The following is a 26,086-nucleotide window of genomic DNA, read 5'->3' as shown; positions in this document are numbered from 1 at the left end:
TGAGGGTAGACTTTATTTTGTTACTTGGCACCTAGTAAGGAGTTAAAACCCGTAGCCCCCTTTGATCCGACACTGAAATATGTATTATAAAAATAAAATAAAGAAAGAAAAGAAAAGAAATTACAAAAAAACTGTAAACTCATATCCATGCATGTTAAGATCTAAATTAATATGATGGTGTAATGAACAATGTACATTTAATAAGCAGAATTGAAGTGCATGTGCTTGTGGTGGTTGGGTAACCAAGGAGGATCACCTAGTCACTTATTGCCCCATGTCAAACACACATCTTTTAATATTCAAGGGGGCGGGATGTAGCCCAGTGGTAAAGCTCTCACTTGATGCATTATTACCGGTCGTGGTAGGCCATCGGTCTACAGGCTGGTAGGTACTGGGTTCAGATCCCAGTCGACGCATGGGACTTTTAATCCAGATACCGACTCCAAACCCTGAGTGAGTGCTCCGCAAAGGCTCAATGGGTAGGTGTAAACCACTTGCACCGACCAGTGATCCATAACTGGTTCAACAAAGGCCATGGTTTGTGCTATCCTGCCTGTGGGAAGTGCAAATAAAAGATCCCTTGCTGCTAATCGGAAGAGTAGCCCATGTAGTGGCGACAGCAGGTTTCCTCTCAAAATCTGTGTGGTCCTTAACCATATGTCTGACACCATATAACCGTAAATAAAATGTGTTGAGTGCGTCGTTAAATAAAATATTTCTTTCTTTGATGCATTGTCGGTTTGAGATCGATCCCCATCGGTGGGCCCATTTGGTTATTTCTCGTTCCAGCCAGTGCACTACGACTGGTACATCAAAGGCCATGGTATGTGCTATCCTGTCTATAGGATGATGCATATAAAATATCCTTAATTGCTGCTAATCGAAGAGTAGCCCATGAAGTGGTGACAGTGGGTTTCTTCCCTCAATCTGTGTATTCCTTAACCATATGTCTGACACCATATAACTGTAAATAAAATGTGTTGAGTGTGTCATTAAATAAACCATTTCCTTCCTTTCTTTTAATATTCAAAGATCCTTGTAAACAAATTAAAAAATAATAATAATACAAAACAAAAACATTCTTAGATGCCATGAACACTAAAAATTCAGCAAGTAAACAAAATTAATGTTTTATTTTTTAAAGCATTTGAGATATCTTTCCTACATGCTTGCTGGTGAGAAAAAAAACAACAACAGAAAAGCCCAACAACCCGCGATCCTCCCCCCCCCCCACCCTCCCCAACAATTAAAATAATATAAATAATAAATAAATAAATAAAAAAACAAACAAAACCTAAATAAAACAATACAAACAAAAACAAAGAAAGAGTTTGATAAAATTACTAGACACAAGTGTGTACTAAACGATGTTGATATTTCATTTTAAACAGATCACGTTATGTAACGGCCGAGTCTTAACTTTTTCCCATCAGTATAACATGGATGCGTGCAACTTGAACTTTAGATTGAGAGCCTATCACGTTGACGCACGGAGGCAGGAAACTCGGAAGACAACGATTTTGCAGGGAAAGTGAGTTTTGGTTTTTTATTTAATAATCTATTGTTAAAAGGCAGAAAATCATAATTTTGGGGGTTTCAATTCTTGCGCGGAAGGCTACGGAGTAGACTATTTTAGCTACGTCCTAGAAACGTGCATCGCGTTTTGTTACGTGAGTTTTGACTCGTACGTGCGTTTTGAGGCGATCACGCCATAATTAGCGAATCACGCCACACTTGGCTTCGACGTTCGTCCTGCATCATCAACAAAACGGTGGTAGTCCGATCACATCTCTAATTTTGGTATATTTCAGCGCATTTGCAGGTATTTATTTATGTTCTGCAGTATTGATTTATTTTAAAGAAGTGTCCGTCATTGCATAATTTATTTCATTTTTAATTGTATTCCTGTTTTAAGTGTTTATGATTTTACAGGCTTATTTTTGTTTCAGCAATACTGTGATAAATGATAGTGTTTTTTTCCTAGAACATTTGTTGTCATTGCATAATTATTTAATTTATAATTTTATAGGTTAGTTTGAAATTACCAAATAGTGAAACACAAGTGAATGTATAAATATTAAACCATTTGGGTCTGAATTCCCCCCCCCCCCTCCCCCAAACTCCCAACCAACCAACAAATAAAGAAAACAAAACAAATGCAAAGCAAAACATAAAAGAGGTTAAAATGACCTAATACCTTCTACCAGAATTTTTAAAACCATACCAATGTACAGTTTATATAGTTTAAAAAACAAAACAAAATTATAATTTTTTTTAATTTTTTAATAATTATTTTTTAAAACAAAAATGTTGCATTTATTCAGACATTTTGCAAGACTTTGTGGCATTAAAAATTCCCAGTCTGATGTGAAAATATTTGTGTAATTAGATCCCTTTTAATAAATGTATTTAATAATGCCATTAATGGTGCATTGCATCATTCATTGTCCTTCAAAAACAGCCCAAATCTGATTTCCCCATCATATTGGAACTGGATAAATCCGATTTCCCCATCATATTGGAACTGGATAAATCCCTGAAGAATCCAGGTTGTTTCACCCAAAATAATTTTGGCCTTATTCCTTTTCGCCCCAGGTCATTTCGCCCATAGTCAAGTTCACCCCAGGTCATTTCACCCTTATTCCTTTTTGCCCCAGGTAATTTTGCCATTAGTTACGTTCACCCCAGGTCATTTCACCCTTATTCTTTTTCGCCCAGTCACGTTCACCCCAGGTCATTTCACCCGTATTCCTTTTTGCCCCAGGTCATTTCGCCCTTAGTCATGTTCATTCCAGGTCATTTTGCCCTTATTGTAGGCCTATTATACTTTACCCCACAGCTCTTTACACTGGTTTTACATAATTAAATACATTTTATTCTTAATGTAAATAATATTTCCATATACAGTGAAACCCCTCTAAATCGGACACCCTCAGGATCAAGTAAAATGTCTGGTGTTAAAAGGTATCCGGTTTAGAGAGGTTAAGTTCTGTACTGAATTTTAAAAAAGGACCGTGACAAATGTCCGGTTTTGAGGGAATTCCGGTGTACAGAGGGTCCGATTTTGAGAGGTTTCACTGTACTTACATTTTGTGACACCCAGTAGCCGATGTGTATTTTGTGCTGGCATGTCATTAAACCTTAATTTATTCGCCCTTATTGTAGGTCGTTCTCTTCAAATTTTTATATAGGCCTGTTGTAGAGTAATCAATAATTGGGCACATAAATGATTGCGAATGTTAATTTTTTTCTAAAGCTCGCGAGAATGTGCAAACCTATATCATCACATTTATCAACAAATTATTAAAACAACACTTCCTGGTCCATTAACAGAATGTCTAAAATGTGATATTTAGGAGATAACCATATGGAGTTTTTAGATTTGCAAGTGTTATTGTCTATTTGATGCTGCAAATGTTTCATTTTTAACCTCAGGCATAACATTTGCAGGCATCAAATAGACAATAACACCCGCAAATCTAAATACTACATTGGTTATGTCTATTGTAAACTGAATTGTTTTTCTATGGAACTAACTGTATAGTTGGTATTTCTTGAAAAAAATACACGGCTACAGTCTAATTGTAGACCCTTGAATCATCAACTTGGCCCATTCCAATTGCTAATGACGTTACTTTCTAATGATGTCATTAGGTTTCCGGGTGTTATTTTTATTTTATCCATGAAAAAGAATGTAATTAACCCAATGACTGCCAGTTGTGAAATTTTCAGGAGCTGAAAAAAGCTCTCCTGAATTTTGTTTGTGAGAGTCGTTGCTCTCCTCAGATATTAACATAACTTAATTGTTAAAATGTAAATGTCTCCAAACTGATAACTGGATTCGATCCCCATCGGTGGGCCCATTGGGCTATTTCTAGTCACAGCCAGTGCACCACGATTGGTATATCAAAGGCCATGGTATGTGCTATCCTGTCTGTGGGATGGTGCATATCCCTTGCTGCTAATCGGAAAGAGTAGCCTATGACGTGTCGACAGTGGGTTTCCTCTCTCAGTATCTGTGTGGTCCTTAACCATATGTCTGATGCCATATAACTGTAATTAAAATGTGTTGAGTGTGTCGTTAAATAAAACATTTCCATTTCCATTTCCAAACTGATAATAATATACAGCAATAAAATTAATATCTGTTCATGTTTCTCTGTCATTTATAATTATACTAACCATCCTTACTTTTCATTTTAGTCCTATTAACAAGTTTACCACTAATAATCATGAAACAAATATTAATTTAATCACTGTCATGTAACAGGGCTAGCTCTGCCACTCGCCAAATTCGCCAGTTGCGAGTTTAAAAAAAAGAAGGCAAATCTTATTTTAATTTGGCGAAATAATTTCATTAAATAATAGATATTTTGATAGAATAACTGGTTTTGTTCAATTTTTGAAGTTTAGTAGATAATTTGGTGAAATTTTCTGCTGACCCAGTACTGCCTAATTTCCAGCCCCTGACAACATGCGAACATTTTGAAAGTAAAACCGATAATTAAATATAACAGGGAGTTACTAATGAGTGAACAAGTAAATAAACATAGAAATATCGTTTTATTTTGACATTGGTTACAATTAATTTGCCAGATTGTTTCAAAAGCAACACCTCGCCCGCCCATTCTGCAAATTTGTAATAATTCGGAACACCTCGACTGATTATGAATAGAAATAGGCCGAAGTGTTCCGAATGATAGAAATATTCTGATCGACAATACATCTTCCGCTTACATACATCCAATGAAAACAGTTGATGAAGACACCGCTGTTTCTTTTTCTGAACGAAAGCTTTTGGTTTCAGTTTCAATTCCTCAGAAATTATATAAGTTTATAGTATAAAATTTTCACCTTGCAAATTTGTTAAGGGAAACATTTTTTCGCACCAAGAAATATGTTTTACAGATGCTATACGGGTGTGGGCGTGGTCGTACCCATCAGACGGCAGTCACAGTACAGAACACACTCGCCGTCAGTTTACAACTATCATTTGTTTTTTTTCATCAGTGAAAAGTCAGTTTTCTCTAATACCAAATATAAGGGCCCAGAGACTAAAATTGCCAAACAGGTAAATAGCTCGGATGCCTGAGATGCGATGTGGACTTTTACCCCATCCTGTCTTTGGGAAAATGCATATAAAAGATCCCTTGAGCACTGCTTTGTTAGGGATAGTCTGTATAGTGGCAGCAACTTTTCTCTTTTTACTTTCTCTCGATCATGTGTCGATATAACCATATTCTCAGGGAACATTTTGTTTTAAAATTTTACGATGCATTGTTACACACCAAATAGCCGTAATGTAAAAAATATCAATCAAGGTGTCATTCCTTTCCTTTATCAGTAACCAATGGTCTTTAGACAGCCCAGACAGCCCAGATGTACTTGGCCATAATTGGATATAACAGAGATGCTAACCATTACGAATTTGGCGGAATCATTGCAAATTTAAAGCATAGATTACGATATTACGATTGTCTTGTTCAAAATTCCAATTTTTAGAAAGAAAATCGTAATTTCGTGTATTTGGCGTCAGATTGTATTTTGGAAGGCACAAATATTGTTATACACCGGAGAAATTGAACGTTTTCCCTCTTCATTGTCAACAATCGTAGATTGGTTTCCTGCCTTGTTCTTTAAACTTATGGATTCTGAATAGCGAGCATAGCAAGCGTGGCGATATAGAATAAACCAGTCTAGCGATCGATCTTCCGAACAGCCCCAATGTTTGCCGATTGGGTATGTAAGGGTGTGACAGATGTTTTAAAAAGTCACTACCCACAGAGCTAGTGGGTTTGTAAATTCCACTAGCCCACTAAAATAAAGCACTAGCCCAAATTTCTGATCAATTACAACACACTTTATATAGGGCTGAAAAGCAATGTTTCAAGGAACCCAACCCCTATAGTACCTAAAAGAATGGCTGACCTGTTTTCTTCTCCTTGTTTTTATGTTTATTTAAAATATATTTTTTTTAGTGTTATTAGTATTAGTATTATTTAGTGAAAATTTATCTTGACCTGTACAGGTGAATGAAGTTTAAAAAATAAATTAATAATTTAGTTTTTTTTTTTTAACTGCATGACCTGATTGCTAATATCCCTAAGCAAGCGATGCATTAAATTAGAAGACAATAGATAAATAAAACAAACACAGTAATTCTAAACATAATTGGGGTTGTACTTCAGTTATACTAGCCGTACCTTACGGCCTTGAACTTGACTTTACCAAAATGTTGAAAAACGTGTTCCTGTGCCATCACTGATAACATTCCTATTTTGTGGGGTTGAATTTCGATTTTTGAAGGCCTGGATTCCTATGACACTCCAACTAGGGTTGGCATCTCTGATATAAGCTTGAAAATCCAATTTAAAATAAGATTTTTTTTTATATAAAGTTGAAAAAGATGTGATAGTCTTCATGATGAATAGAGATTAGATGAGCCAGAGCTATTGTAGGCAACTAAAATTTTAAGTGGAATCACATTTAAAGTGAGAGATAACAATATAACCACACTTGAATTGATGTAATCTGTCTTTAAAATCATATTGAATTAGGCTGTTATAACCTACAGGTCATGGTTGGTTTTGTTATGTGAAGGTCTACACAGATAATACTAGTGTGAATCATGTAGCTGGCTAAAACCGGAAAAAACCCCAACACAATCATTTGATATTCATTCTGCATATAAACATTTTGTTATCTGACTAATGTGAACTTTGAACAGCGTTAATTGAGCTATCTTCATTGTTCACCCATCTGTCATCGCCTCAGAACAGCTTGTCACAAATGATAACTAGGTGTGTGATGTGAAGACTATTGTCCATTGTACAGTGTATCTTGTACTATCTATCTTATATAGGTATGCCTTAAGTATAATTGTAACACCTTGTTATTTGGAAATAGCGGGACATAGCTCATGACTGATATTCATAGGTGTGGTATATGCTATCCTGTCTGTCAGATGGTGCATATAAAAAATTGTATTTTTGTAAAATGCTCGAAGAGGACCTTAATTAATATAGGCGTCAGCCTCTTGGCACATTTTATTTACAGTTATATGGTGTCAGACGTGGTTAAGGACCACATAGATTTTGAGAGGAAACCCGCTGTCGCCAGTACATGGGCTATTCTTTCCGTTAGCAGCAAGGGATCTTTTATTTGCGCTTTCCACAGGCAGGATGGCACAAACCATGGCCTTTGTTGAACCAGTTATGGATCACTGGTCGGTGCAAGTGGTTTACACCTACCCATTGAGCCTTGCGGAGCACTCACTCAGGATTTGGAGTCTGTATCTGGATTAAAAATCCCATGCCTCGACTGGGATCCGAACCCAGTACCTACCATCCTGTAGACCGATGGCCTGTCATGACGCCACCGAGGCTGGTTTCCACGATTTGGCAAAGACACAAAATGACGTCATGGAGTTTGCATTTACGGCTCTCGTTTGCTTGTTAAATTTATAACAAAATGTAATTTTAATGCAATTCGTTATAGATATTTTTAGCAGAATAAAGAGAACTTTTGTTTTCAAATATTATCCTTTGTGACACCCAATAGCCGCTATGTATTTTTGTGCAGGGGTGTCATTAAACAAACATTCATTTATTCAAATATTATCCATTAAATTACAAAGTTATAGCAATACTCAGAACAGTGCGTAAAGTGGTTTACATAATTTCTATACACCTACATGCATACGTGTGGAAATAATTTTAAAGGCTTTAAGAGAGAAAAAATAGCTGAGGTAATAAATAGAATAACAAACTTGGTACCAGTTATTATCAAATTTATGTCCCGAGTGAAATAATTTTCATTTGTCACTCGCTAAAGATCGTGACAACTGAAAATTATTTCACTCGGGACATAAATTTGATAACTGGTAACTCGTTTATTATCCTCTATATAATTAACACATAGTATTAATACATATATATATGTACAGTGAAACCCCTCAAAACTGGACAGCCAAGGGAACAAGGAAAAAGTCCAGTTTTGAGGAGTATCGGTTTACAGAGGTTTCAGTATTGAGGTAAACTGTTTGTTGGTTGGTGTTCTCTACTGATAAAACTGCCAATAAAACAGGTACACTTTCGAAATTTCAAATTATTTTAAGTTTATCATCAAGCGTAATTCAACATGGCAGCATTTCGCTGGACATGTCCAAAGTAAATACTAAAATGAAACACTGTTGACAAATTTTCCACAAAACCAAGCCAAACAATTTTACTCTTGGTTACTCTTTATTTTGTTAAATAAACTTTGCAAAGATAAAAAACAAAACAACAACAAAAAAGGGTTCAAACAATTGGAAAAATGAATTAAATTCCTACTTGCTTTGCTGTTCCTTGCGGTAATCGTGAGACGTACGTGTAGGCTATGAAAAGGAGCTCAATCAAATTCATAAGTTAATCTGTGTAACAATCAAGCTCAGAATAAAGGGAGTACGTGTTTCCTCCAGTTATTTAAACATCAAAGCTGTTAATTAATCCCTTAATTGGTATTTGTCAACTGCACAACAGTGACACTGAAGCGTGCGATTCCGTGATCGCGGAAAATCGGTATCCCTAGATACGTTTTCAAATAACTTACTGAGATAAATGTTGTTTAATGGTCTCTCTAGATATTTATTTTTGTGTCAATACAGTATACATTAAATCATATACGTCACCATTCAAGAGAACATATTATGAATTATGTCACAATTTATATAAAATTTATATAAAATTGAAATGGCCTTTATTGGAAATGAAAAGATAATTATATATACCATATATTGCCATGTATTAGCCGACTTTTGAAGTCGAGAGAAAACACTGACTTATAAATTTTGATCAGACCCTTACAGCCTTTTACATCTTATGTAACAGTAATTTGTGCACATTATAAATAAAACACCCCATCATGCAATATTATGTAATTTTTTGTTCTTGAATGCATTAATAGTTTGAATAATAATAATAATAATTGTTTTATTGTCATTTCAATGGTAAAAACATGTTCCGCCATCTTTGTTTGATACATCTGTATATATTGTATTGTAAGCTCTTGTTTGATTGGATCACACGATTTTGTGTGAACAACTGCCATGGACCACAGAATGGTTTCTTTCTGTGTGGGGGGAAAACAGGGATTAAACATGCCTTAATGAGTTTATTATTTGCTGTCCAGTGAATAATTTAATTACTTATATGCAGTGATATATAGCTACAGCTTGAATTGTTTATTTTCTTGTTATGATTTATTGGTGCTAAATTATTTTTGCATGGCATGGAAGACTTAACATTGCGATAACAAGCACCATGTCTGTAATAATTAAAGGGGAAGAAAATATAACGAAAAAGAAAAGTCTTATTTGTTGACAGTATTATTGAAATCAATACAATGTACAACTGGACAAAAGGTGACTTCGGCTTGTACACGAGGCCAATGATTTTGTACTTGATATTTAGGGTCAAACTCAGAAGTCGGTTTATACAAGGAGTCGGCTAATACACGGCAATATAGGATATATATTACTAATGTAATCTTCTGGTATTTCACTACAATTTACCGGCCTCGGTGGCGTCGTGGCAGGCCGGTAGGTACTGGGTTCGGATCCCAGTCGAGGCATGGGATTTTTAATCCAGATACTGACTCCAAACCCTGAGTGAGTGCTCCGCAAGGCTCAATGGGTAGGTGTAAACCACTTGCACCGACCAGTGATCCATAACTGGTTCAACAAAGGCCATGGTTTGTGCTATCCTGCCTGTGGGAAGCGCAAATAAAAGATCCCTTGCTGCCTATCGTAAAGAAGAGTAGCCTATGTGGCGACAGCGGGTTTCCTCTAAAAACAGTGTCAGAATGACCATATGTTTGACGTCCAATAGCCGATGATAAGATTAAAAATCAATGTGCTCTAGTGGCATCGTTAAATAAAACAAACTTTATTTTTCACTACAATTTGGCCCAAAAAAAATTGTCTGGTTTTAACTTTTATTGTAAAGTTGACCTTTTATGATTGATTACAAGTAGAAACAAATTAATATTTATTTTATTTTATTGATGGTGTCCAAAAGGTTAAACGTGCAACATCAATAATTGTTAGACACCCATAGAATACTAAACAAGCTTGCCTGTCATTCCATTTTTATAAAACGAGTGAACAGTTTTGGTAAAAGTGAGTCAAATTCCAACACTGTTCATGAGTTTCATAAAAATATGAGAGGCATGATAGTTTACTATTTTATTTACTGCAAACAAACCGCAACGCAGAAGTAAGCAGATGTTGAGACCTGCTACATGTTATTTTTCAACAAATTGGGTCAGCAAGTGATCTACGTCACACCTAAACTTAAATGATGTCACAATGAGCAACGAGACGTCAGCAATGTACAGTTTAAATGTTGGCGTGCGTACAGTTTAAATGTTAGCGTGAAGCTTGCATTAAATGTCAGTTAATGAGGTGTTGAAATTCACAATAATAACTGAATTGTTGATCGGACCAGCAAAGATTAAGCTGAGTGAATGGGATTGGCCATATGTGACGCCGACATTTTGTACACAAAACCGTAAAAAAAAAAGAGTAGCAGGCACTTCCCACAAAATCGCTTTGGCTTCGTATACAATAGGCTCAAATATAACAGCCTATCTTAATGCAATTTCAATTCATGGCCATATTTTCTAATGGTACACTTAAATTACACTATTTAATACAAACACAGTTAGATACGTTACCAGCAGTTTTACACAGAATTCTGAAAAAGGACGTGTCATGCACTCAGTTATTTTATTGCACAGAGATGCAAAGTAACGTCATTCGAATACCGACATCATTCTAAGTAAAAAAAAACCCACGCCACTCTACACGTGCCAATATTACACTGGTGTGTAATAAAGTGTTTTACTGTAGTTCCTTTATTGTGAAAAACTAGCTATTGTTTTCATGAATTTCTGGCAGATTTATTTTTTGTATGGTTCTTGGGGAAACTACTGTTTATGCCCACTGGAAAAGTATTATAGTTTTAATATTGTTAGGTATTTTGTGTCATAATCACAAATAAATGAAAGAATAGTGAAATGTGGCACTTTCTGCCATGATAATATACCTATAACTAGCAATCTTTCAATGATTGATTATAATAATAAATAACTGATCGGCTTGGCTCTACCGATATAATCGATTTTGTGGAAAGATATTACCTGTAATTGTCTGTCCAGATTAAATGATAACATCATTGTTGGGGCTGGTGTTTATTTTCCTGTGTGCATGAAGAACAATTATATTAAATAACAATTATTTAAATAATTATTTAAATAATTGTTAACGGTAAAATTAACTATATGTAGGGTCTATACCAGTGAATATGAGGATAGGTGCATGGTGTTTTATGCTTCAAATCTGTCTTGTGTTAATACAATTGTTTCTGATTACAAGTGTGAAAGTGGGTTGGATGTTGTGAACCGATTATAACCAATGATGAAATTCCAACAGATTCCCAACACATTCCCAACACTAACACTTAACTACTTTTTCTTCTAATTAATTGGTTATGGACATACAGTAGAAGGCATTATGTTTACATTTCAAAGCAAAAGTTAAATACTTGTCTGGAAGCTGCTACTTTGACGGTGCACTTTGAGTTAGTATAGAGTTATGTCGTAATTGCTACATTCTGATTGTTTGATAAGTTTGATAATATTAGTATTACATCGCTTCCTGTTGTCAGCATGCGGTTATTAGTAAGAGTTCATGACTTGGTAGATAAAGGCTGATGACTACATTGATGTAAATTGTAACAAATACTTCCTATGTAGTTGAAACAAAGGTTAGTTAGGATCTGTCGGCTGACCCAGAAGAAAGGTTGGTTCAGTTTTAGCTTCTACATCTTGTTGGCAGCCAGGCATGCATTTCTTTTCATTCAACGTGCATGTCTGCATGGTCGCCTCAGAACAGCGTCGTAACAATTCGTGTTTCACCTGGTCAAAATTCAAAGTGCACTTTGCTACTAACACAGAGCATTTGATACAGCAATTGTAATGCATTGTTTTATCAGGCCATCACATTAACACTATAATTTGATCTGGTATCTGTACACCAGGTACATGTACTATTGTACTCACTGTATGCAACTAGGCTGCATTTACTGTTATTGCATGTCCACAACAAGCAACAAAAACTTATATATGTTAGATTAAATTTAAGAGTGAAAATTAAATTTTAAGAGTAAGATTTTTTCATATATATGTGTACATGTGTTTGTTTTATTTAACAACAGCACTGGAGCACACTGATTTGAATATTTGATAATTTTGAAATATTGTCTTGGAAAAAACCCTATATTTTTCTATTAGCAACAATGGATCTTTTATACACACATTCCCACAGACAAGACAACACATACCACAACCTTTATATGGGACAGGAAAACCCCCAATAACCGACAGGGCCACTGAGATGGTTTGATCCTACCATCAAAGCACCTCAGATTCAGATGAGGTGGGCACTCTACCCAGTGAACAAGATCCAAACATATTTTAAACGATTTAGCCATAATATTAGATGTTAAACCATGTATTTGCTTACTTCAGTTCTCCTTGAAGTAAAAAAGAGTTGTCTGTTTCTTTCAGTAACTGCAGCCCTAACAATGGCACCACGTAATATTATTGACGCCTCTGAGGATGACTTTCTGCTGGCCCAAGACGAAGTTGAGCCGGTAATAACGGAAGCGACTCATGCACAGAAAAGACCTCCCATGAAGATGGTGTGGAGAAATATTATTGTTTACTCTTTGTTTCACATCGGATCCCTATATGCACTGTGGCTGATCCCAAAGGCAAAACTAGCAACATTTGCTTGGTGTAAGTAGTTTAGTTAGATGAGCTGAACTTGCCTTGGAAATGTTAATTAAAATATTTTGGAAAATCTTAATTCACAGTATCCTGATATTTTATTATTATTATGATTTTAATTTTTTTTGTTTGCTATAGATGTATTGATAATTGATCCATTTGACCAATTTGTTTCTGTTGGGGTTTTTTTTACATGACATTTTGTGTATTTTCAAATTAGTTTTTTCGAGGTTTTAATATATATATTTAAATATTTTATAGATTTTTTAATGTAGTTTGGAATTTTCTAATATAACAATGCATGTTTGAAATAAATTTGTGTGTGGTATGCGAAAGAGTGTCGGTTTTATGGTACTTCAGTACATTTTAAAGTGTTAATAATTTCTAATTACTAATTATTATTACCAATATTGGGCAAACTATAAAAACATATCTGAATGGAAATATTGTTAATGTCTGCACATACTGCCAGGTCTTTTAGAAATCATGTTGCTTGATATAGAGACATCTGTTGTATTTCTTCCAGTAATATCATGGTACTTGTTCTGTGCCCTGGGCATCACTGCAGGAGTCCACCGACTGTGGTCACACCGATCCTACAAGGCCAAGCTGCCCCTGAGAATCCTATTGGCAATCATGCAGGCTGGTGCGCTTCAGGTAGGTGTGTGGGTGTGTGCATGCAGGTGTGTGTATGCAGGTTTGTGGAGGGCGGGACTTAGACCAGAAGTAAAGTGCTCACCTGATGCTTAGTCGTTCTAGGATTTATCCCCATTGGTCGGCCCGTTGTGCTATTTCTCATTCCAGCCAGTACACCAAGACTGGTGTATCAAAAGCTGTGGTATGTGCTGTCCTGTCAGTTGGATGGTGCCTATGAAAAATCCCTTACTACTAATGGAAAAATTAACTACCGGTAGCTACTCTCTAGGTAAACTAATTTCAAACTATACATAGCTCCCCTTTATATTTCGGTGAACCGTTCAGAGGTTACCACATGTAAAAAAAGATTGAAAATATACTCTGTCAAAAAAGAAACGCATAGGTGATGGGGAAAGAAAAAAAGTGTTTGATTTTACAAAATATAGTTTTTTCGTACAATGCTGCTGAATGACCATGTTTGTTAATGTTCTTGGAATGGGACAGCATGCCCAAATGCACCCTAAAACAAATTTAACGCACGTTGTGCGACAATTGCAGGAAATCGGCGTGAAATGGTCAGATTTTGGCGAATGCACGTGAAACGGGGGGAAAAGATTGGGGTAGTGATGGGTATTTAAAGCTGCAATGCTCGAAATGATGCCTCATTTCCATTTCGACGTAGACAAGTTACAAGATGCCAAGACTAAGCCTGCCAAATCGAAACATTGCAATAGGCACCTTCAGTTAGGTGAATCGCAGTCAGCAGTTGCACGCCACATTAACGTCCATCAGAGCACCAAGACTGGCCCAGAAGTGGAAGACCTCGCATAACAACTGCAGCACAAGATTGCTAAATCCATGTTCTGCACTTGCGTCACCGAACTGGCCCAGCAACGAACACTGCTGGTTTGAGAAAGGTGTCTGCACAAACCATTCAGAACCGACTTCGAAAAGCTGATTTACGGGCTATGTTGGCCTCGTTCTGCGACGTCAACATCAACATTTACATGTTCGCTGGTGCGCGAATGTACTGGGGTCGAATTTGGGAAACTGGCGGCGAGTATGGTTCAGCGACGAGTCACGTTTCCTTCTATAGCGACGTAATGGACGACAACGTGTTTACAGACGCCGCAGTGAACGTTTTGCCAATAACTGCATCGTCCAACTTGACAGATTCGGTGGAGGGAGTGTCATGATGTGGGGAGCCATCTCATACACTGGCAGAAGTGAACTTGTATTAGTACAAGGCAACCTGACAGCTGTATGTTACCGGGATGAAATTCTTCACCATCACATGCTTCCCATTTTGGATCGACAGAGAGAACTCTTTCAGCAGGACAATGCAAGGCCGCATACGGATTTCCTACAGAATGAAAATATTAATGTGCTGCCATGGCCATCAAGGTCACCAGATCTCAACCCCATTGAACATTATGGGACAACCTGGACAGACATGTACGCCAGCATGACCCGGAGCCTCAGACGCTTCCGCAACTGTCGCATGCACTACAGGAAGAATGCCTGGATTCAGAGACTCATTCAGTCTATGCCAAGGAGATGTCGCGCAGTGATTACTGTTGCTGGTGGCCACATAGATACGATAACGTAGCGCTGACATCGACAGTCTTCTGTTCAGCGCTACGAGATGAGGCATATACCCCATGTGTAGCAAAAACAAAGTTCAGTGTTCTGTAAAAAAAACATTCACACTTTGTTGGAAACACTTACTCAATATCGTTGATATATATTAAATGAATTGTTGTTGCAAATATAATTAATACAATGCAGATTAACAATTATCAAGACTAAAAGCGTTCTTCGGCAGCCATGACAGATAATACGAGAATCTCGTGAGAATGTGAAATATCCCTACATGAAAATATATAATCTACTAGAGTAATTTTTGTTTTATGATATATTTGACGAAATGTATTTTTAAATTTCTTTTATCTTTTGAAACTTAAACTTAATAGTTTGTCTAAAATTATTAAAAAAATAAAAACATACCGACATTTAAACTGCATTGTCTGCTCTCGGAACTTTTTTGACAGGTCAAGGTAAGTAAACCAGTTTTTATTTTAATGTGGCGAAGCATTGTAATAATATAGATTTCTTTTTTTTTTCTTTCTTACTTCTTTTTTTGCATGACGTCACTTTACATCTTTACAAGAACAATAAACTGGGTGAATGACGTTTCCGTTTTAAGAACGCTGGAAATAAATTATTTCAATACAAAATTGCTATAGAATTTTTTTAAATTATTATTATTATTATTTTTTTTTTTTAAACATTACTAATGCACTTCACTCTGAAGAAAATCTTGTGATTAAAAAAAACTGTACTATTTATGAAATATGGATTTCAAGTGACATTACTGTAGGATATTTATTGTGTACAAAGCCAAAATAAGGGTGTGAAAAGTGACCGTCGTCGACCGTAGTCATTTTTAAAGTACTTACAGTGCAACTTTGAGCTAGTAGTGTAGTCTTAGACTTTAATTAATCAATTTATTGTTATTATTAACACTGTATTACTATTAGTGATCGCCAAATATTCCTCATGAGCTTATCTCGGACAGTATATGGTTTTAAATCTGCGGTGCTCCGAAGAAGATAGCGGAGGAAACTACTACAACCAACATGGCAGTCAAGGGATAAGAATAGCCAGACGATATTGTACATTGCGAATTTTAAGGGCTTACCAATACATAAGACATCTTTATGGCGCCTGGTGCGTTTCAGTCGTGAAGAAACTTAAATATGTATACAACTACAACTTTATTTGAACAAAACGTGCGATAATATTGACGGGAAACGTGCTGCTGTGATCTGTGGTGGCGCTACTATGAAGAAATGGCATCCATATCCCGTAGCGGTAACCAAGACGTAGGCGAAAGTTTCCGTTACAATACCGTAACTAGTGGCCACACAGGGTACTGATTTCAGTCCATAGTAAGAACATTGTCACATACTCATATCAAATTTTACTGTGATACGATCATAAATAACGAAATTATGCCACTTTGTATTAAAGAGATAATTCCATGAATATTTCGCCTATGCGTTTCTTTTTTGACAGAGTATAGTACTTCATTCTCCAACAAATCTTATTAAACTAAAACGGCAGCACCTAAATATTTATGAGTTGAGTGAGATCAGTGACATGAATCTGCAACAAAGTATCGGTGTGTCTGTTATTCATTGTGTTGGGATTTTATAGTAATATTAATATGTCCAAACCTACAGAATACCAGGTGTGTATTTTATGATAATCTGTACATGAATTACCAGACACATTGCTTATTTCGATGCCTGTGAACGAAAATTATGATGGACAAGTTGAAATAAATAAAATGAAATGCTGAAGAATTTTCTCTGGTCTAAAAATGTAGTTTGAAGATTACCTGGACCGAGTCTTGAAAAGTAAGGACTAACAAAGCAGAATTCTATAAATATCCACACATATCAGGGGTTGAAATGAACTTAAATTCTATCAGACTGAATGAAAACCTGACTGACCAATCATCATCATTAAGTATAAATGCAAAATAATTTCCTATCTTAACGGGACGGCAGGCAAAAATATCTTCTGGCTTCTGGTGATGTTGACTGCCAAAACTCTGACCGCTTCATGTTTGATCTGTGACTTGTGTTGACTCTTTACCAGAATGACATCATTGAATGGGCACGGGACCACCGAGTTCACCACAAGTATTCGGAGACTGATGGCGACCCACACAACGCCAAGAGGGGATTCTTCTTCGCACACATGGGCTGGCTGCTGGTGAGGAAACACCCGGAGGTGGCGGCCAAGGGCAAACAGATTGACATGTCCGATCTCTACAGAGACCCGGTGTGCAGGCTCCAGAGGAGGTTTGTTAATCAACAGAATTTCACACCGACACACTGCTTCTTTTTAAAAACATAAGTTTTCAAAGTTGATATCTTGGATTGACCAACAGGCAAGGCCTATATTAAGGTCTCTAGCTAACAGTTTCTGTCTTGCATTTATGCAGTGAAAAGAAGAGATACAGGTGTTACTTTTGCAAACGGCATCAGTTTTTGCTTAAAAGTGTTAATGTTAAAAGTTACTTTTACATCAGTCTGTGTCAGTGAAACATGGTTTATAGTTGCACCTATGAATGTTCACACTGCACTGAAAATGTTTTATAGCAGAAGAGATATTTAGTTCCACAGAATTCTTATTTCTATTTAAACATCACATTAAAATAATTCATCTGATGTGAGTCTTCGGTTAAAAAGAAAGTAATAAATTCCCACAATTTACAATTTATTAAGTTATTAACTTATTAACTGTTGATTTTAAGTGTTCTGTACAGCCTTCTAAAGACATCCCAAACCATTAAAGTGACCCTGCTCCACAACTGTACTAGAGGCTACCAATCACCTGTCTATCTCCACACTTGCCTTCTGCCATCATGATACTCCAAACAGAAGATGCCTTAGAAAATCTGGACCCGACACCTAAAAAAAATTTGTCAGTATAATATATTGATTTATGTCACGAATGATTCTACAAGTATTATAATACATACAATTTGTATTTATTTGTTGCTAGACTCTACAAGCCGTTAGTTCTGGTGGTCTGTTTCGTGATACCAACATTGGTCCCGTGGTACATGTGGGGTGAGCAGTTCTACGTCGCCGCCTACTTGAACCTACTTCGATTCTGTCTCCTGCTGCACGCCACCTGGATGATTAACAGTGTGGCCCACATGTGGGGCATGCGACCGTATGACAATCGCATCAACCCGAGGGAAAACCCAAGTGTTGCCCTGAGCGCCATCGGAGAGGGTTTCCATAACTACCACCACGTGTTCCCCCAGGACTACTGTACGAGTGAATTCGGTTGGCGCTTCAATATAACAACCTTTTTCATTGATGCTGCTGCTTACGTGGGCCAGGCGTATGACCGGAAGAAAATCCCAGCGGATATTGTACTCAAGAGACGAGAAAGAACGGGTGATGGCTCCTTCTAGCTGGAAGTTTAAAACCAAAGTTGTCAGAAAACATTTTGGTAGATTTGATACGATTTTAAGTTAGCTTTTTTTGTATGCTTTCTCTTAAAATGTGCACTTTGAAGTGTTTTATTTGAAACGTGTATCGAGAAAATAACATTCCTAGATGCATTGCTGCTTAGGGTATATGCATTTTTGCTAAAGTTCTTTTGCTTCTAAATAATATTGCTGAAACTGTTTTTGGTTTAAATATTTTATAATAATATTACTAGCTTATTTAAAATTGATAAAAACTATGAGAACAAAATGTGTATATAAAATAGTTATGCAGTGCTTATTAAATGACAAATATTATTGTTTTCTTCATAGTGAATATTTCCAAGTAGAATTCAAAACTTAAGCTTTCCTAAGATGCAGTGTTAAGGACAAGAGATGACATCTGAAAAAGGAAACAGAAATTATATTTTCAGTCACTGCAACCACAATAAAACTACTTGAAAAAGCAAGTATGTAAAAGAAAATATTTCTTCTTTAAGAGCAAAATTTCTTTAGTCTTCAACAATGACTGCCTCTTTGTCATATGTTTTAAATGTTTTGTAAAATTAAAAATATTTTAGTTCAACGCTAGCTAAGTCATGGCATGTTACCTTATAATCCTTCCTGCAGAGAATGCCTTTTTTCCTACTATGGAATTTACTATGGAATTTACTATGGAATTTACTACATGCTATTTATTTCTGAGCCAATTGTATTCTAAATTGCACCCAAAAATAGGTGTTTTTTTTGTTATTTCCAAAATAAATACTTTTGTCAAACCAAACTGAAATTATTTACAAAAAAATACATTTTTGTAGAAGGATGGGACGGACTATAATTAGTCTTATCTGTTTCGTTACTGTTTTGCCACATGCAAAAGTGATTTATTATTTTTCTTAACACTGTTAAAATATGCAACTTTTAGTCTTCTCCATGAGTAACATCGAGGCGAAATGGTGCTAGGCGAGCGATCACATGGAGTTTGAAATAAAATTATTATAAATTTTATTGCAAGGTGATCCGTGTACTAGTCTAGTCTTGTAAAATTGACGAGGCGATCATGGAGGGGAGCTTAAGTAATCACTCACCTTTCCTGGCAAAGACTGACTTTCAAGTTACACATGCTCCGTTTATTGCGACTAATTATTTCCATGCTTTTATGTTTTGTACATGTAGTCCCAACATATTTTGTTTTAATATTATCACCGTTTTTGTAACATTGCCTATAGTATAATTGTTTTCAAAGTACCCATAGTCACATGATTGATATTTCTATTCCTTGGTCTTACAATGAAACAAAAATACTATGCCAACATTTGGTCAAAGCCAAATAAAAATAATAAAATGACTCGACATAGACATTTATTTTTCAGAAAATTGTTTTGGAAATTGTGGGATCAGTGTGCATTTATTTAGGTGTTAACTGTATACACCGTTAAATTGTTAAATAATGTTTCCAGTGGTGCCATGACATTCATACTTTTTGCTAATTTCACATTTTTAGTGATTTCATTTAAATATATAGAGTTTGTCTAGGTGTTGGGTACCTTGTGATACATAATTCTAAATCAAATTTTGTGACTGGGTTCTTATATTGACTTGTGGTTGCAGTGTTCAGAATCTGCGATATTGCCATTATATTTCTATTTTTCACTCTAATATTAGATGTAAAGTATATTAAGTATATTAACACGAGTAACTGTTTTGGTATAGAAATTCTATTTTTTTAATAAGGGATTGTCTTGAATTTTTAATTTTTTTAGCAGGTTTTGGGCCTGTAGGGCAGAAATGAATCCACTGTCTTATCGAATTCAAGCTAATTCCTTCAATATTTAATTTACCCCCTCCTAGTTAGAACCTTGAAAATAACCTTTTTGTGTTGTGGTGGTGTTACCCTTAGTTTTAGTTGTACAAGATTTGGCACATTAATATCCTGTAAATACATTTCTAATTGTGAAGTTGTATTGTATTTGTGTGTTTCAAGTTAACAATGTTACATTTAATTTGTTGTGAATATATTTCATTTATATTCTTGTAGTCCTTTATTGTTTTGATTTATCTGAAGATTGTTTTCCATGCAACCTTTCCAAATGAGATATAACAGATGAGTAAGGTTATGATTGCATTTTGACTGGTCTAATAATCTACAATTTATAATGTCTGCAGACTATTTACATGTGAGATATGAATGGTTTTTAACTTGTAGTATTGTCTGTGGAAAAAGCATGGTTTGTATTTAACATTATCTAAATGTAACCTATGAAGAAATGAAAGTAAAAAAAATAAATAAATAGACATGTAAATGTATTAAACATATAGGCTGTTTTTGGTGTACAGTTTTCTTGCTGTTTCAAAGATATGCTTTAAAGATACTTCAACAATGTGATCTCAAGAATGGTTAAAACAATTGTTTTACTGACCTTATACATGTATGCACATTGTATATTGTTTTTGTAACTTTAACAAGATATAGATTTGTCTTGGTGATTACAGCTTACTAATCTCTCTATGTCTGTTCAATAGTCACAATTAAAATAATACTTTTGAAACTTCCATGATTGCTTTTGTAACATTCCATAAAATTTGAAGAATGAAAAATGACGTATAAATTATATGCTCGGCTAAAACTAATCTGGGTACAAATTAGTGAGTGTGTTATAAATATTAATGTTGTAGGGCATTATAATTTGTTTTATAAATTAAGAAATAGCAACATTATAACAAACTGCTGCATGAAAATCTGTGGCATTATTCTGTAAACTAGTTTGGGTTTGAAAGTAAATGGATATACGACATTAGAAATTAAAGCATTTTATACACTACAGAGGATATTTTTTTACTGTTTGTAATTCTGATTTAATTAATAGATGATGTAGTTAAGACATATTAACTCCCATGAACATTAATCACTTGATAATTCGGACACGAGATGGTTGAAGTCCAATCTAGTCATTCCATCAGGGTTTATCTGTAACCTTGAGGGGTAAATTGTCTTCCACCCAGTTCCATTTATATAGCATTATTCTTATTATGAATACTTTATTACTATTATTATTATTATTATTATTATTACTATTATTATTATCATTTTCATTATTATTATTTTGTTATTATTAATTTGTTATGAATGATGCATGTACACATGTATTAACATAAAGGAACCATTAAACTTAAAAAATGTAAAAAAGTACGAAATACTTTTAAAGAAAAGTTGACATACCTGTTTGTAGTCTGTTGGGAGTAAAATTGTTACACCTGATTAAAATGTGCTGCAGTTCCAGCTAAAGTAGACTGAGTGAATATAACATTGAGGAGAACTTGTAATGTTTTATTTTAAATTCCATATGTTTTATTAGAGTGGAGACAATCTAGAATCCAGTGTTATCAGAGTAAAACTTATCAGGTTTAAAACGGAGCTTGGGTTGTTGATACACATGGAAAACCTTCAGTTTGTGTTGTAAATTTCATGAAAGTATGCATTGGATCACTACATGGTTTTATTAAGAGAAGATGTAGAACCCAGTGACACTGGATTAAAACTATTGTCGGTGATTTGCCATGTTTGTGTGGTTCAGTTGTTAGTATAAATGTGGAATGGACATGATCCACTATTTTTGTTTTGACCTAGTTTGTCAGAGTTGTGAATCAATAATAGTGCAGGTTTGCCTATTTAGTGCTACATTTTTTGTTCCTAGGTTTATTTTAGTATTTAGAATGTTTGGGGTTTTTTAAATATTTTTTGTCGAAAGAATAATTCTGTACATACACTGCAGGTTGGTAAGGTTTTTGTTGTGTTTTTTAACTGTTACTTGGTGATCACATATTAATGATGCTTTACACCGGTGATTGTGTACTAATTGCTTTACAAATTTTATTTTTTAATTATTACATGCTGTTTTGAAGTTTGTTGTTGGTTTTTGTTGATGTGAATAGTTGGAGTGAGTATAAAGCTATGAGGGGAGCTGGGTCGTGAAGTGACGTACTGGCCAATGGATGGTGATTCTTCTGTATTTGTTTAACATTCACCAACGATAAGGTCTTCATCTTCCATAAACAAGTAACAAAAACTAACAAAATAAAACTTGAAATCCTAAAAAAAATGCAAACAATTAATGGTAAAGACAGGATTGACGATGGGGCAGATAGATTTACAGTGAGGTTGAGGGACTGTTTTGCAACTTTGCAATGAAATTAGTTGCACTAAATGTATGACTGTATGTTGGTGTAGTTGATAAATTTGACACATGCAATCATATGTAGTTGAAGGTATTGAGTTACGACCAGCAACACATTTTAAAAATTGTATTTTTTCCAGTTTTCTTTCTGGTCTGATTACCAACAATACTATTAATTGAAACAAATTGTTCTACAAGAAAGATGAAGTTAGGTTTAGTATAATCTATTTATGTGTATGTATGAGCTAAATTGGCAATTAATATAAAAATGTTCCAATAGTTAAAAACTGTTAAAACTGAATCACATTATACAGTGCACTTATATAGCTTTAGTATGTTAGTACAGTCATTGTTTTGTAAATCAATACACAGTAATATATATAAAGCATGGATGTGTAGCATGGTGTATCATATCTGTGAAAGTTACTGTGAAATACTTAACAAATGGATCAGAATGTGATATGGAGATATTGAGATGAGTGTGGGATACCAAAGACTGAAATATTGCCATTTGTGACTAGTTAAAGAGAAATCAAAATTTGTTACCATCACATACCGAGCTAAGTCAAATTTTGGAAAAAATGAAATCCATTTTTGTTTTTATTTTGATTTTTATAGACAGTCAAACTCTGATAACTCGAATGTGATCTCTTAAAAAGTTCGATCTCTCAAACTAATGTGCTAGTCCAGGCTGAATTATTATATAAATAAGTAATAATACACTTAAAAAATTGAAACCTCGAAAACTCAAAACCTCTCAGCGTAATTTCTTATCCAATATACAGATTAAATATGTATTAAACTTCCACAACTCTGATTGTGAGGAGTGATCAAACTATTGTTGATGGCAACATAAGAATGAATTGTCTGCCATGTGACAAGTGTGTATCGCATTAAGTCTTGGCAGTCGATGCTTCTGGTGGAATATAGTAGTGACTACAGAATAATACATCATCAACTTGACGGATCAAAATATGTGTGTGTCTATCTATTAGGTTCTCTTTATTTATTACAGACACCATATGGCTACCTTTAAACATATACCTGCTGAACCGTAAACATTCTGATTAATATTAATAACACTATGAAAGAGAATTGATTTATACATGTCCTAAAATCGGAAAAATATTTTGACAACTTATTTCCCCCCTTATTTATACGTACATATGTTTGTGCCTGTTTTTATTTCATCTGTCACAGGCAATAAACACATTTATATATATCTATGTATGTAAGTCAAGTTCATTTCAGTTGTCTTTTATTTTTTTATTTATCTGGTTTTACAATAGGAAGGAAATTACCTTTTTGACAGTAAAACGAAGTCTCATTTTTTTTTTTTTTGCAGTTTGAATTTCCCATACTAATTTTTAAAAAACTCTGAACACGAACTATTTCTCTGTCCACATCAGTTTTGAGTTGTCGAAAGTTTGACTGTACATGTTGTGTGTATGTGTGTGCATCATTTATTGAATATTAATATTGTACTTCTAACACTGTTTTAAAGCTTGTTTTGTTTGCTTGGTGAATTTAACAATAGATTAATTTTGTCTCCCCACTTACCCCTAATCAACAAGATCCTGACGATTTTCCCCTACCAAATAGACACCTGTGGATTTCAAGTACACAGCAACAAATTATAAAGATTTATTTGTGTATTATATTTTTGAAATAACTACTAGCCTGCGTTAATTAATTACAGGTAACTTTTTGACATTTTATTTAATTTAACAAGGCATATTGCTTTGATTTATACTCAACAAAAATAATTAAGGGCTAGTAAATGGTTTCTGCATTTTTCTCTCTCTCTCTATATATATATATACTGGTATACAACATACAAAAACGCAATGAGAGTATGATTTTTGCATACATCACTTGTCAAAATATACTTGATCATCTTTGATCAAATGTTGCTAACATTACACTTGAAAAAGAAACTTCACCAGAAAGTACTGGCCCTTAATTAATGTTGTTGAGTATAATTTCAAAGAACTTTCTTGCACTGGATTAACACATGCTTTGTGACATTTCTAAATGATTGCTAGCCAGGGTTTTGTGCTTAATGAAAAACAACAGAACCTACATACTGAATATATCCCCTGATTAAAAATCTATATCATTTAATGCCACATGAATCTACTATTTTAACAATACATATTCCCCGTTAATAACCTGCTAATTCTCACCAATCTCATACTGGGTTTTGTAGCGATCTATGGTGATGAGTACTTGATATTAAATGATTTATCAATGCTTCTCATACCAAATCAGTGGGTGCTATATAAATACTGTACACATTTTATATTATATTGATTCTCTGAGTAATCTTGTTATATCAGAATTTATTGTGACGTGATAACACTAGATTGGTACACACCAGTCTGACACTGTAAACAGTTAACAGATGCGAGATGACATTAGCTAACTAATTAAATGAATTCCATAAATATGCACATGTTGCTAGTACTTTTAATAACCTGTACATTCAGTACATATTCTTGTCCTGGTTGTCATGGTAATAATCTGTGTAAAATGCTTTTCACATTCACACAGACTAGCAGGTTATATGATGTTGGTGAGATAATAAGATGGCAAGTCCCAGTCTTTCGTAATTAACTATTAAATACGGTACTAAAAATGTCAGAAAACAACATACTTTCTTGAGGCTATGGCATTAATGCAACAGATTTGAAAGATATTATTTAGCATTTTGTTTGTTATCTAACTATATATTCTAGTGTTACATGTAACACAGCAATACTACATACTGCAATACACCGTAAATTCAAATACCATATAAAAGAAATTTTATGAACTATTAAATTGAGTAACACTTACTTTCTTTTAAAAAACATTTTGGTTGATGTAAAAAGGGGAGGTAACAAAGTGAAATATTTCTTTAAAGGCCCCTTGAAATGATTCTGTTCATTGATGAAGTGGATCTGAAAATAAGCAATATGCGTATATAGAAACCTCTCTACTTCAAATACTCCTGATTTGGGAATCTTGGTCTGTTCAGTGCGGTTTTTGTTTGTGGCCTATAAGTTTGTGCTGCCAGGTTGTTCAAATTGTGTGTGTATCTTCCATCTTCCATCAGTCTGTTAATTTCTTATATAATCTTACACGGTAATAGTACACACATACGATTAACGCAGACAGTGCTAAAGTGAAATCCAGCTTGCAGTATGTTGGCAGTGTTGAACATTATTGTTTCTTTTTAATTCTTGATTTTTATTCGCTAAAATGAATGTGCTACATGTTTTGATTATTGAAACTGATTTGCAAACTTTGGTTGTATGCTTGTTCATAGCAATATTTTGTAGAATGGAAATGTTTGAAAGATTTGTTTTGTTTCATTTACAAGCAATTATCTGAAAATGAATGTTATTTGGTTAAAATTATTTGGAATTAATAAAATGCAAGAGCAATT

The 26,086-nt window shown here is 34.7% G+C and overlaps 1 protein-coding gene across 2 annotated transcripts; it reads left to right on the top strand.

Moving 5' to 3' along the window:
* Window positions 1-1,360: 1,360 nt before the first annotated feature.
* Window positions 1,361-26,086, top strand: LOC121378511 (acyl-CoA desaturase-like). 2 transcript variants are annotated; one of them, XM_041506714.1, is made up of 5 exons: window positions 1,361-1,531; window positions 12,610-12,840; window positions 13,358-13,488; window positions 17,134-17,339; window positions 18,046-26,086. In XM_041506714.1, exons 2-5 carry the CDS (start codon window positions 12,627-12,629, stop codon window positions 18,464-18,466), a joined length of 972 nt encoding a protein of 323 aa, XP_041362648.1. In that variant the 5' UTR covers window positions 1,361-1,531; window positions 12,610-12,626; the 3' UTR covers window positions 18,467-26,086. The 2 variants fall into 2 exon arrangements, with proteins under 2 accessions (XP_041362648.1, XP_041362647.1); XM_041506713.1 differs by lacking the exon at window positions 1,361-1,531 and adding an exon at window positions 1,646-1,822.

The sequence above is a fragment of the Gigantopelta aegis genome, chromosome 8, assembly GCF_016097555.1.
Source record: "Gigantopelta aegis isolate Gae_Host chromosome 8, Gae_host_genome, whole genome shotgun sequence".
Lineage (NCBI taxonomy): Eukaryota > Metazoa > Mollusca > Gastropoda > Neomphalida > Peltospiridae > Gigantopelta > Gigantopelta aegis.
This window is presented reverse-complemented; position numbering and strand designations above follow the sequence as displayed.

What these genes read in the sequence shown, in the direction of transcription:
- LOC121378511 (XM_041506714.1), top strand. Translation starts at nt 12,627, where the DNA reads ATGGCACCACGTAATATTATTGACGCCTCTGAGGATGACTTTCTGCTG. An exon ending in TGCAGGCTGGTGCGCTTCAG is followed by an intron (nt 13,489 to 17,133) that starts GTAGGTGTGTGG and finishes ACTCTTTACCAG; the next exon opens with AATGACATCATTGAATGGGC. An exon ending in GTGTGCAGGCTCCAGAGGAG is followed by an intron (nt 17,340 to 18,045) that starts GTTTGTTAATCA and finishes ATTTGTTGCTAG; the next exon opens with ACTCTACAAGCCGTTAGTTC.